This window comes from Rhinolophus ferrumequinum, chromosome 7 (genome assembly GCF_004115265.2).
Source record: "Rhinolophus ferrumequinum isolate MPI-CBG mRhiFer1 chromosome 7, mRhiFer1_v1.p, whole genome shotgun sequence".
Classification (NCBI taxonomy): domain Eukaryota; kingdom Metazoa; phylum Chordata; class Mammalia; order Chiroptera; family Rhinolophidae; genus Rhinolophus; species Rhinolophus ferrumequinum.
In genome coordinates, this window is record NC_046290.1 from 52,030,735 (window position 1) to 52,044,872 (window position 14,138).

At 34.5% G+C, this 14,138-nt stretch overlaps 1 protein-coding gene across 2 annotated transcripts in view; it reads left to right on the plus strand.

The window, feature by feature from the left end:
- MSH3 (mutS homolog 3) overlaps window positions 1-14,138 on the plus strand; it is a 141,119-nt gene that overhangs the window by 101,702 nt on the left and 25,279 nt on the right. For both annotated transcript variants that reach the window (XM_033110824.1, XM_033110825.1), the window contains exon 20: window positions 11,090-11,247. In XM_033110824.1, coding sequence (XP_032966715.1) covers window positions 11,090-11,247 — 158 coding nt within the window. The remainder of the gene's footprint in view (window positions 1-11,089; window positions 11,248-14,138) is intronic.

Genomic DNA, 14,138 nt, shown 5'->3' on the forward strand with positions numbered 1-14,138 from the left:
AACACGTACCACGTTAGGGTACACAGGTTTGGTGGGAAAGTGCCTAACAGTAACAGGAGAAGTAAATTTAAATTCTGGTCTGCTGTTATTTTACTGTCATCTTGGGTACGGCACCATACTCACTGGGCTTTGGTTTCTTTATGTATCAGATGAGGGGTTGGGCTGAGTAACAACTAGCTAGCTCTCGGTGGAATGTAAATTGGGCAGCATCCAGCCGTACATCGGACCTTTACCTCAGCATCTCAACATACAGCATGCACCCCTCTCCAACCACACTCTCTTCCTTAGTGTTTATAGTTCACCTTAGGTTAAAAATGTAAGGATTTGGCTGAGCGTTTTTCTGGAGGAGGCTTTATCTCGAGTGTCTCTTACTGTAACCTGCCATTGATTGACATTTTCAGAGAATAAAACACTTTGAAACTGCCAAACTTTCTCAACAGTCTGCAGCAGCTATAAAAATAGTTCTACCAGGATTCTTTTTAAAATAGGTGTCAATATCTATACCTGTCAAGGGAGAAAGCATTTTTTTTGCCTGAAATTAGCTGATGCCCAAGTTTTGGAAGTTAACACGTGACTTTTTTTTTCTCTGCTGTGCATCTCCTGACTTCAGGGCAATTCGGATTAACCATCATTCCAGCGTACTCAGTGATGGACCCAGGATGCTGGCCCTGAGCTAAGGCAGCTCCTATTTATTTAGCAGTGACTAGGATTCCATGTCACTGAGCAGGGATCCCCTTTGAGACATCTGTCAGGAGATGGTCTTCATTTGACATCCCAGTTCTGCTCCTGGGCAATGTACCTAGCTTTTCCAAGCCTCTGTTTCCTCACCTGTGACATGGGAATACAGTACTACTATTATTACCCCATGAAACTGTTGTGAGAACTAAATGAGGTGATGCATATAAAATCAGTAGCACAAGTGACAGATGCCTGACACTTGTTACCTGATTTTCTTATGATACCGTCAAATTTACTTTTTATTTTTGCATCTCCACTTCTCTTTTTCTCCCACACAAGATGGGATTAAATGTGGAAGTTCACTAGATCTCAAAACTTCCTGGTTTAGATGCAATATTTTGATTCTTGATACACAATACTAAGATCTTATAGACTGATGCTATCCAGAAAGACATTGTCAACACTAAGGTAAAAACTTTAAAGAATGAATTTCTCGCCTCTCCAAACGTTCATCACGGGAGTAAGCGTCATATGGAAACAGTCCCAAGTGCAGTACTTCAGCTTTTCTTTACTGTCAGTCATCCATCCATCCCATCCATCCATTCATGTGTGGTTTCTCGAGAACTTGCTCTGTGTGTGGCATCATGCTCAGTACCTAGCATAGGTGTGGGCACAGTTTGATGCATTCCCTAGTAACTTCAGTAAGCTTCAGAGTGAGTAAAGACGTGGTTTTTGGCAACTTTCAGCTTCTGGCTATTCTGTTACAATGATTACTCATCCTGTCTGGCCTTCCAGATAGATTTGATGTGTTTTTCCTTTCTGGAAGCTTTTTATATCTGGTGCCTCAAATATGTATGATCCTTGCTAAAAGATAGATGAGCACATCAGTTATGTGACATTTCTTGATCCTTTCCTTACTACGTCATCTTGGGAACTGTAGCGGTAAGGGAATCAGATATTCCTGACTAGTTTCTGTAGAGAATGCAAATGAGTTTTTCAAATGTAGCAATGCTGAATTTCCCTGCTGTGATGCCTTTCATATATTAAATTCATCTATTTGACAATATTCATTAAGTGCCTTTTTTATGCAAGGTTTTTCTGTAGTCAGTGGGGATGAAGATGGCACAGTCCCTGCTCTCATGGGAACTTACATTCTACCGGTGAGATTGGTAATAAACAAACAAGCAAGAAAATTAAGGACATTTCAGAGAGGGATTGAAAAGTATAAAGGAAATAAAACGGGCGGACGTGATAGAGAATGACAAGGCATAGGGGCTTTAAGTAGATTGGGTGATCAGGCAAGGTCTCTCCTGGGAGTCGGTATTTGAGCTTAGATTTGAATGGAGAAAAGGATCCAATTTCAAGGAAGAGCGACCCAGATGGAGGGAGCAGCTGAGGAAAGGCCTTAAGGAAGGAATGAGCATGGAGTCTTCAGCAGGTGGAAGAGGAGCAGAAGTGGAGTCTTGTGAACGCTGAGGGGACATAGAGAGGGTGGGAGATTAGACCAGAGAGTCAGGCGTGGCCTTTGGACCGTGGTGAGAAGTTGGGGGGCTTTGTTATAAGTGCTCTGTGGAGCTATACGAATGCTTTTAGCAGAAGACAAATTCCGTTTCACTTTTGAAGACAGTCACTTTGGCTGCAGTATGGAGAATGGACTGTAGGCAGAGAAGCAGGAAGACCTGTTAGGATCCATTGCAGTGGTCCACCAGGACAGTAGCAGTAGAGATGGAGACAGGTGTTTTTCCATCTCAAAATATCTCCTGATTCTTCACAATCTTGGACCTTTTTATCTGTTAGTACTATTTACTAGAGTGCCTAGTATACAATTTATCTCTCATTGGAGGTCTAAATATTAGGGCTTATCAGGAAAGCAACCATTTTGTCACCTACTAGTTGAGTTAGTGAGTCGAGAGCGTTTCGCTCCTTAAAAGCTCAAAGTTAGTTCTTGTCTGAAATCTTTAAATCCGGAGTAGGCTTGGAAAAGTTGACCACAGGTCTGATTGCGGTTACCGTGCACCACTTCCCCCAAGTACCTCATGCAGGTGAATTCCATAGCTTCCCTTCTTCTAAGCAAATCTAGAGCAAAGCTCTGGTGCTAACTTAGTTCCTGCCTGTTGATTCCACCCATGGCTACATATCCACATAATATGTCCGAATTTGGACATATTATTTTTCAGAGAATCATGGAATTTGAGAGTGAGAGAATCATTTAATTCAACTTCCTCATTTTAATAGGGAGGAGACTTGAGATCTATTATATTGACTTGCCCGAACACTGGATTATAAACCACCTTTCATGACTTTTGGACCAATTCTTTATTCTTTTCCCACTGTGTCATTTCTTTGTTTGTCAAGGTTCTCATAGAAATCAACACCACAGTAAAAATTATTTCAAACTTTTTTTTTTATAATACTCAGGCATTCAGTAAATGGATGTTAGTACCTCTCATTGCGGCAGAATGCATTCACAGCTAATTATGGATTGAGATTTGGGATATAAGAAAAGGGAGAAAGAAGGGGAAGAAATTGCTCCCCAAAACAACCACTGTTAACGTTTTGGAGGATTTCCTTTGTCTTTTCTTTGCATTTTATTTTAACATAGCCATGATTTTTTCATATAAATATTTTTATGTCCTGATTTTTCCACAGTATTACAAAAATATGTTCTATATTATGAAAAAGTCTTTCCTAAATTAATTTTTAATGGCTTCATGATATTCAGTAGCATAATTTCTGAATATAGCATAATTTCCTTAAAAATTTTTGTTTTATATCCACATTTTGCTATTATAAATCTGCATTGGTATCTCACAGAATTGATTCTTTGGAGTAGAATTTGTAGTTCAAAATGTTCATGGTAGAAAATTTGGAAAACTAGAAAAACAGAGAAAACAAAAATCATCTATAATTTCAGAATCCGAAGATAACTAACTATTAATAATTTGGGTTTTATCCTTTTTAGTCATTAAGTGGCTAGTTGCTCAATGAATAAATAACTTTTGTTAAAATCATTTATTGGAGGATCATGTGTAATTAGACCAAGTCTGATTTGTCAGGCAAGACAGGTAGCAGCAGATCATGTTGGTTAAAAGTGTGGGCTTTCCTCTCTTATTTCAGTTTTAAGTACTTTTTCTGGTTCACAGAACTTTTAAATGCTAAAAAGTCTAAAATTTTAGTGTTGAAAGAGACTAGTGTTGAAAGAGTAATTTTGTTTTTTTCACCTTCAATAGGATGCCTTTTGATAACCAAAAAGCGTGACGTTTAATGAAGTTGAACGTGTCAGTCATTCCTTGAATGGGTGAATGCTTTTGTGCCTTATTTAAGAAATAATTTCTGTATTCCCATGATCATAATAATATTTACCAAAATTTCTTATAAATATTTTAAAGTTTTTCTTTTCAGATTTAGGTCTTCAGTGATTCAACCTAAAATTTATTTTTATGTAGGGTGTCAGGTAGGGTTCCAGTCTCAGATCTTTCTGTATCGAAAAATCAGTTGTTCAGCACCAGTTTGCAGATAATCCATACTTTCCCCCATCAATCTGCAGAATTATTTCTGGACATATTCAATTTCCATATTTTCATGGAACTCTTTTGGACTTTTTTATTTTTCACTGGTCAGGTTTTTTTTTTTCTTTTTATCCAAAAATCATACAGTCTTATTTACTATAGCACTATAGTAATTTTTTACATCTGGTAGGGAAAATTCTCCCCATCTATTTTCCTAGTAGAATGTCTTAGGTTTTATTTAGCATTTGCTTCTCCATTTCATTTTAGAATCAACTTATCCAGTTCTTTGGGGAAAAGGTTTGAAATTTTTATTGGAATTGCATTGACCCTATAGATCAGTTTGGGGGAAAGTTGACATCTTTATGATATACTATTGGTGGAATTTGTTTCTCAATGAATGTAATATACGCTTACTTTGGTTCTCTGCAACTGATTTTGCATTTTGATCTTAAATCTAGCCAGCCATCTTGCTAGCCTCTCTCATTAATTATAATAACTTGTCTAGAAATTCTTTTTGGTTTTCTTTGTAGGTCATAATGTGTATGTGAATAATGACAGTTTTGTCCTTTGTAGACCTTATGCCTTTTATTTCTTTTATTGTCATGTTAAGCTGCCTGAGACCTTCAGGATAAGGTTGAATAAAAGCAATAATTCATGGTTGACATCCTGTCTTGATTGGTCTAAAAGAAATGCTTCTAACATTTGACCATTAATTCTGGTGTTTGCCATCGACCTTTGGTAGGTACTCTCTATCTGGTTAAAGAGGATCTCTAAGGATCATTTTGTTCTATCAGTTATTTATCCCTTACTGGTGTTTAGTGTCAGGGAGAGACCTGTTTCCCAGCTAAATAAGCATTGTTTAAATGTTAGAACTGTGAAGCCTAAGTTTTTATATAATATTTCTCTACATATGCAAAGAATTGATTTTTGTGTATCAATTGGCTCTGAATTCCTGAAGTTCAAATAAACTAAAATCTTCATTATTCTGTAGGAGAGATGAAGTACTCAAGGAAGATGTACTTGGTCATGGGTTCTAAAATCCAGCAGTTTCTGTGTAGTTTCAGCATAAAAGAAAAATGTCATTCCTTTTAAAATATTGGGAAGTGTCAGATTTGCTTATTTGCTTTTCACCAACTTACTTACCATTTAAATTCAGAAGAGAGTAAAGTTTCTATTCGTGTAAGTGCCAGAAACATAACTACTAATCAGACTCTTAAAATTAGTTTCATATTTGACTTTTATATTAAGCCTAAGCCAAATTTATTTTCATTTCCTTTAGTTCATTTTTTCCTTTTCAATTAGTCTATAGTGCATTGGAACTTTTTCTTCATGCGCTAGGCTGCATTAGACCTCTTATAGTTTTAAGAAACGATGATTTACAAACTGTTGCAGTATTTATAGTTTCAAAGGAATTTCACATGTATTTTCTTATTTATTTTAAACTTCACAAAATTCATGTAAGGCTAGGATTTCTATTACTCAATCTTGTAGATGAGGAAATGACGTGTACCTAGTTAATGGCAAAGCCAGAAGCTGAACCCGTCTTCTAGCTCCAAATGCTATTATATTATGTTTTATCACTACAAATCTTACTTATTAAAATATTTTATTAAGGTAATGTTTTTAAAAATAACCTGTCAAATTATTGATTCTCATTGAATGAAAAAACTGAATCAAATAATAAGTAAAAATACTCTTATCTTTCAAGGCAACGGATCAAATAAGGTATCTACGAGATAAAATATATATATACTTTTTTTCTCATAGCTTTTCTAAATGATTGATTTAAAAATTTCTGTTCTTGCATTTCCATCAGCTACGCTCATGTGCTCATTGAGTTGCTAATTACAGTTCAGACAGGTCCATAAACAATGCCTTCACATTCGGGGCCTCGGCATGGCTTGTGTAACCCTTCAGGGTGTTATTCGCCCTTGTAATATGTCTTTCACTTTCCATTGTGTGCTTTTCTCTAGCACTTTGTTTTTCTGTAGTATGCTGGAAGTCCCAATAGTAAAATGTCACTTGGAAGTTGTGTGAACTTTTCCTAAATTATATAAATGTGGTTATAAAGAGTTATTTGATTGTTCATGATGGTTATCCATGAAATAATTAAATCTTAAGATAATTCATTTAAGTGATTTTAACCTACATAATAATTCACAAAAATGAGAAAGTATGGAAAACAGTATAACAGACATCCACTTACTCGTCTCTCAAATATTATAGAGATTGACATTTTGTAATATTTACTTTAGGTTTTTTTAAAGTAAACAGAATGTTACAGATATATTTGAGGACACATGTCCTCAAATTGCCATCCCTTTTTCTTCCTTTTCACCTCCTATCCTCATTGGTAATCATTATCCTGATGTTATTTATTATCCTTCTGAAGGGTTTTTATTCTTTTATTTGACATATATATATATGTATCTTAACAATGTGTAATGTTTTGTGTGTTTTTTAAATGTACATAAATACGTCACACTGAACCTATTTTGCAGTATTCTGCGTTGTAAATAATTGGACAAAGTAGATCTATTAATTTTCCTAATGATGGACAACTAGATTGTTTCTATTTTTTGTCTATTGTAAATACAAGCAGTAGTAGAGTGAACAATTTTACAAATATCTTTTTGAGCACTTGTATATTTTTCTGGGATAGATTCCTAAAAGAGGAATTGCTGGTTCATATTGACCAGTATATGGAATTATTAACTTTGCTAGACATTTCCTAATTATTCTCCACATTCTTGCCAACATGCTGCATAAATAGACTTTTAAATCTCTTGATAATTTATTGAATGGGAAAAGTTATCTCTTAAAAATTGTTCCTTCAAAAATTTTTATTATTCATATTTTTTTATCCTTGCAAACGAGTATTAGGAATTGCTTTTAGGTCTTTTGAAAAACACTACTGATTTCATTTTCCTTTTCCTGATCGATATATTTTTGGCATTTCGTGTTGTTTCTTTATAAATATTCCTGTACTTTGCCCATTTTCCCATTCTTTTGGTGTTATTAATATGTAGGAGTATTACTTCTTTGTTATGTACTTCTTTCATTTTGTTTTTGGTGACTTCTTTTAACAATATTTTTTAAAAAAATTTAATCTTACATCTTTACATGTTTTTTGGTGTACATACTACACATTTCTGTTGGACATATACCTGGGGGCAGAATTGTTCAGATATGTCTATTTTCAGCTTCAGTAGATTCTGCCAAACAATTGTTGAAAATAGTGTACAATTTATTCCCCGAACAGCAATATATAAGAATTACAGTTGTTCTACATCTTTGCCAAAGCTTAGTATTGAGGTTTTTTTTTTAACTTTAGCTATTGTGCACATGTGAAGTGATGTTGTCTCTTAATGATTTGATTTGCATTTTCTTAATGATTTGAATTTGAACATCTTTTCACATGCTTATTAGCTGTTTGTGTATTTTCTTTTGTTCTGTTCTTTTAAACATTTTTCAACCATTTTTCCTTGGGGTTTATAGGAGTTCTTTACATATACTGGATTCACATCTTTGGGAAATATAAAATACATATATATATCTTCTGATCTATAGCTTTTTATTCTCTTAATGGCATCATTTGATAAATATAAGTTCTTAATTTTAATGTCCTCTAAATTTTCAATATTTTCCTATATAGTTATTGTGATTTAGATGTTTAAGAAATTGTTGTCTACCTCAAGGTCATACGTTACTGTCTAATAACCTTGTTGTTTTTCCTTGTCTTTCAAACCTATAATCCACCTGGAATTGACTTTTGTTTATGATATAAGTTAGGAAATCAAGATGTTTTTATTTTTCTATGTGGGTAGCCTTTTGACTCAGCACCAGTTATTGAAAATACCATCCTTTGTCCATTGTGCTTCAGTGTCACCTTTGTCATAAATTAAGAAACTTTGTACACATCAATCTGTTTCTTGACTCTGTTCTATTTCACTGGTCCATTTGTATGTGTTTGTGTCAGAATCACACAATTTAATTATAGTAGCATTGTAGTATTGAGCCTTCTAGTCTATAAAAATGGTATATTCCTTCATTTAACTAGGTCTTCTATAATTTCTTTCAGTAACGTTTTGTAATTTTCTGTATAGGGAGGTCTTTCTCATTTTGTTAGATTTATTCCTAGGTATTTGATTTCTTTTGATATTGTGGCAAATTATATCATTAACATTTAAAATTTTTCAATTACTTGTAGTTAAAATGTAGAAATAAAGTTGACTTTTGAATACTCAACTTATACCAAAAGATCTTGCTAACTTCATTTATTCTAATTTTTACAGATTTCTTTAGATCTTCTGGGAGCACAGTCATGACATGTAGGAATAATGAGTTTCATTATTTTCTTTCCCATGCTTATACCTTTTATTTCGTTTCACTTCATTTTTTTTTAATGAATGGAAATTAAATTTTATTAAATGCTTTCTCTATATCATTGGAGATCATCATATATATAATTTTCATTATTCTGTTAATGTGGCTCATTATATTGATTGGGTTTTGAATTTTTAACCAACCTTGTATTCCTCAAAAACTCTAAATGGTTTATATATCCTTGGATTGGCTTATTGATATTTTATTAGGAAGTTTTAACACACACATTTAAAACACACACATTGGCAGATTAATGAATATTTAATGAGAAAGGCATCTATATTTATAGATGAAGTTGACCTATATTTTTCTTTTTTAAAACATAGTTTCAGGTGTACAAAGCAATGTAACAGTTAGACATTTACACCCCTCGCAAAGTGATAACACCCTCCCAATCTGCTACCACTGTATCATCTTATATAGCTGTTACAATACCATTGACTATATTCCCTATGCTGTACTCCACATCCCGTGACCATATATATATACACACACACACACACACACACACACACACACACACACACACACACACACATATATTTAATGATAGTTGACATTCAGTATTATTCAACTTCAGCTTCAGGTGTACAGCACAGTGGTCATGCATCTGCACGGTCTATTAAATGATCCCCCTGATAAGTCCAGTGCCCATCTGACACCCTACATAATGTTTACAACATATTGATTATATTCCCCAAACTGTATTTCGTATCCTCATGACATACTGACTACTAATTTGTGCTTTCTAATCCCTTCACCTTTTCCCCCATTTCCACCCCTTTATATTTTCTTTCTTGTAATATTCTTACCAGGTTTTGATATTAAGATTATATTGGCCTTCTGATATGATTTGGGAAGCAGTCCCTCTTGTTCTATTTTCTACAAGAGTTTTTGTAAGATTCGTTATTTCGTATATGTTTGCAAGAATTCAGTGGGGAAGTATCTGGATTTGGAGTTTTTCTTGTGGATGGGCTTTTAATTACAGATTTAATTTCTTTAATAGATATAGGGTTATTCAGATTTTTTTGTTTGTCATTTTTCTCAGTTTAAAAAATCTGTTCATTATGTATAAATTTGCAAAATATTGGTTATGCCATATATTTGGTGGTTGGGCTTATTTTTTTAATCTCTGTAGGAGAATTCATTTTATTTTAATCATTAGTTTCATCATTCTACTCACACCAAATTTCTTTTTTTGTTCTTACTGTGCTAGGCTCTTTCTGTTTCAAGAAACACAGATTCACTCAAGTTTCTTCAAGTAATGGAGATTCATTAGGCTCATTGTAGCCACATGTAACCATAAGAGAAAAAAATCACACAGGAAGACCAAGATCTCTAGCATAGCTTGGCTTTAGGGAGACTGGAAGTATATATGGTTCATTAGAATATGAAACAGCTTTAGAGATGGAACAGGTTTTGTTTTTATTCCCTCAGTAGTAAGACTAATCTTTTACTTTGATGCCCCATCATTTGCATACAGTTTCTCAACTCCTCTTAGCTCTTCTCTAGTTTTTCTTCCCCTTCATTGCTAACTACCCTCTTTACCTCCTGCTCTATATAAATTTTCTTCATACATTTTGTTTCCTCATAACTTCGTCCTCACGGTCCCCAGTGCCTTGTGGCCTTCTGTGTTTCTTTTCAACCTCTGCTCCAATTACCAACTGATTGAACCTCTCCATGGTCCTGAATTTAAAGTCCCATAAGACTATTTGAGTAGCCTAGTTTAAGAACACCTTTTATTTGGCTACCTCCTTGGCTGTTGGTCAGTTATGGATTGGTTACTTTTGACCAGGCAGGTATTGCCAAGGGTGGTAGGTTCACATCCCATAGAATGTTGATGCCTTGGGCTAACTCCTCTGCAGAGGCCTGTAGATGGACAATTTCTCTTAGGATGAGTCTGTACATGGCAAGTACTAGAACTGGTTAATACAGGCAAGTTCTAGAGATTATATCATTGCAAGCATTTCAGCTCTTCTGCCTTCTTCACATGCTCTGGCGAAACAGCAGTGAATAATTAAATGCTGACAAAACTGATGTCTGGAAATTGGTATTATAAATCTTTTTAGTAGTCATCCGTTTATAACTGAAAAAATTCATTTGGTACCAATCCAGATTAGGGCCTTGGGCAATTAGATATACAATTGTAGTTTTAAGATGGACAAATGGAAATTGATAGATTTTAAATGGAAGCAATGTAAAAAACACACACATTGGCAGATTAATGAATATTTAATGAGAAAGCCATAGTGGTTCTTCAGTTCAGTTGCTTCTTGTTATTTCCTTTTTAATGTCTAGAAACAACTGTGTGCTGCTAAGAATTCACTTTTCTGCAATAGCACAGGTCAAGTTGAAGACAAAGAGAGCCTCTTTCCCTTTGTGATACTTAATCAGTAAATATTTAAATACCACAGAGCAGTGTTTTGCCTAATGCATTCCCATTTATAGAATCAATTGTAAATATTACATAAGAGCCTCTGTGGTATAATAAGTGAAATTGCTTTTTAATTTTCTAGGGGGACTCAGAGAGAGTAATGATAATTACTGGACCAAACATGGGTGGAAAGAGCTCCTACATAAAACAAGTTGCACTGATTACTGTCATGGCTCAGATTGGCTCCTATGTTCCTGCAGAGGAAGCGACGATTGGAATTGTGGATGGCATTTTCACGAGGTAAAAACATTCCTTCTATTTGACTATATTTCTGAAATAAATCAAGCCTGTATTGTCACATGAATTTTCTTTTTATGTACATATTTAGATGAATAGATATGCTTTTAAAATATTTAGAACTTAGGAGCTTGAAGACATTTCATCGTGAATGTTAATACTAGAAGAGACATAGGAGATCATTTTGAGTAGTAATTTTCAAGTTATTCTTAGTTACTGAGTTCTTACTTTAAATAAAATCTTATGTAGAAGATCAGTATTTAAACAGATAAAAGCAGATCTGCTCTGCCTGAATCAGAGTGGAAGCCTCGGAGACGTGGCCTCGAGTACACCCTCCTCATTTTTAGGGTGGGGAGCTGAGAACAGAATGAAGAAGGCATTGGCCTAGGACAATTCAACTCATATTCTTTTTACTCTAAGAACATTGCATGCAACTGACTAGGTCTTACCCTCAATATCTAAACCTAAATTTCATGCCTTATTAGGAATATGGGTGAAATATCCTGATCTCACTAACTAGAATTAATAGTTAAATCTCTTTGTTCAATTTATCAATTTAGATTTATCAGTTCTTAAAGTATTATTTATACTTCTTATGTGTACATTTTTGGAAAACAAGTGAATATAATCCATAGTGTGTAGTCAAGCTATGTATAATAAAAGAGTGTGATTTACTGTCCAGATTAATATTTATTTAATGTTTGACTCTGGAATCCCATTAGAATATATCACGTTAATATTGATGCACTTGAATACACATTAAAATATTTTAAACCCTGATTTTAGTCAGAGAGTGAACAAAAGCAAAGCAACCTACATTTTTTTTGATGCCATATCACCAAACAGATACTATTTTGATCTCCACATGTTGGTAAATTAACTCAATATAAGAAATTTAAAGACTTTTTTTTTAGTTCTTTTAATTATAATTGATCTTATGTTGTGTAAGAAAAATATATTAGGTATTATTTCCTTTTGGCTACATTATTAGGGAGAGTCACTGAAATTTAATAAAGAGAAAAAAGAGAAAAAGAAAAGAAAATAGAAAAAAAACATCTTGGATAATGTAAAGTGGTTTGTGTGGAAGAGAATCTTATTAGTGTGGAGAATATTAGGAAGGTTTTTAGATACAAATAATAGAAAAGAAAATAAAGGTTAACTGTTCTCGTATTAATAAGAGGGCTTGAGGTAGACAACTGCTTCTACTATTTCAGTGGCTGTGCAATTTTGTTGGCCTTTTCCTCACTGAAATTCCCCTCCTGCATTTTTTTCTTTCTGTTAAAATGTTGTTGTTCAAGATCTTGCTTAGATACCTCCTCCTTCTTGAAGTCTTCTTTGAGTCTCCTAGCCAGAATTAATTTCTTTCATCTCTGTACTTCCATTATAATTGTGCTTTTCTTCTTTTAAATCTCTTACCACTATTAGTTTTATAGTTATTTGTGTACATGTAACATCTGATACTGTGTTGTCCATTCCCAGAAGATGAGTTCCATATTTTGTACATTTGTCCCCGTCTCTTAACCTAGAACTTTGCTTTGTACATACATAACAGACACTCAAGGACAGGGCTATTCAATTAATTGACCCTTAAATCAAGATCAGGGAAGTAGAAATCAATCTCATAGACAGTGGGGAGTCCCTGAAGACTTGTAGGTAGAAGGTAGTGTGACCAGAGGTACAGTTTAGGTCTCAGGAAGTTTAATCTGGCAGCACTGTGAAAGCTCGACTCTAAGAAGGGTTGATGGAATGCAGTCATTCTTGGGGACATCCTGAGCACTTGAATTAAATTGATGGGAATGAAAGTGGACAAGGGACAGTGGAGAAATGTTGTAGGGTTAGAATTGACAGGCCATGGCAACTACAGTGGATGAACACTATTTAACAGTATAATAGGATATAAGGTGAAACTTATCTTTTCCCTAGGTCGACAACGACTAATGGTTCTTTGTGTAACGTTCCACAGATTTACAAGTATACATAAATCTTCTCTTTTTAAAATGGTATTATATAAGCATTGCTATCATGTAGCTTTTGATTTTATTTCCTAATATGTGCAGGACATACTTTCCTATTCGTGCATACAGATTAGTCTTGCACTTTTTAATGACTGCGGTATATCTACTAGGTAGAGATACCTTGGTGTCATCAGCCTCAGAGAGCGCCCTCTGGGACACACTGCTCTAGTGTAAGAGCCCTGCTCTGCTTCCTGTCCGTTTCCCGTCCTCACCCTCTCTTCCTGTTGCCATTGGATAGGAGTCTACGTGGACCATATTCCCTTATATCCTAGGAGCTTTACTAGGATATGGTTTACTATTATGCCCTCATGGCTTTAACTTTTTTATTATGAGATAATTTAGACATATAACAATCTCCCATGTAGCTACCATTCTAAAGAAATAAAGCATTGCCAATACAACTGAACCCTCGATCCTTCCTAATCCTGTTCCCGCCACCCCATCCAGAGTAACTGTTCTTGTTGACTCTGGTTTTCATCCCATGAATTTCTCTATATTTTTACTACATAGGTGTGGTTTTTTGAAACAATACACAGACTTATTTGGTATGTTTTTAAACTTTATATGTACCATCTCTCACTAGGTTTCTTCTGTAAGTGGCTCCCCCCTTCAGTGTTTTATTTATGAAGTTCATCTATATGGATACATACAATTCTAATCCACTGATTTTTCTGTAATCATGTTATTCCGTTGTCTGCATATACCACCATAGTTTATCCATTTTCCTTGATTGATACTTAACATGATTCAAATTTGTTGCAAGTATTAACAGTCCTAATACTTGTCTTACACACATCTCCTAGTGCACATAAATGAGTTTTCTGAATTTAGGCTTTATCTAGGCACGGGATTGTGAAGTGTAAGAAATGTGTATCTTTC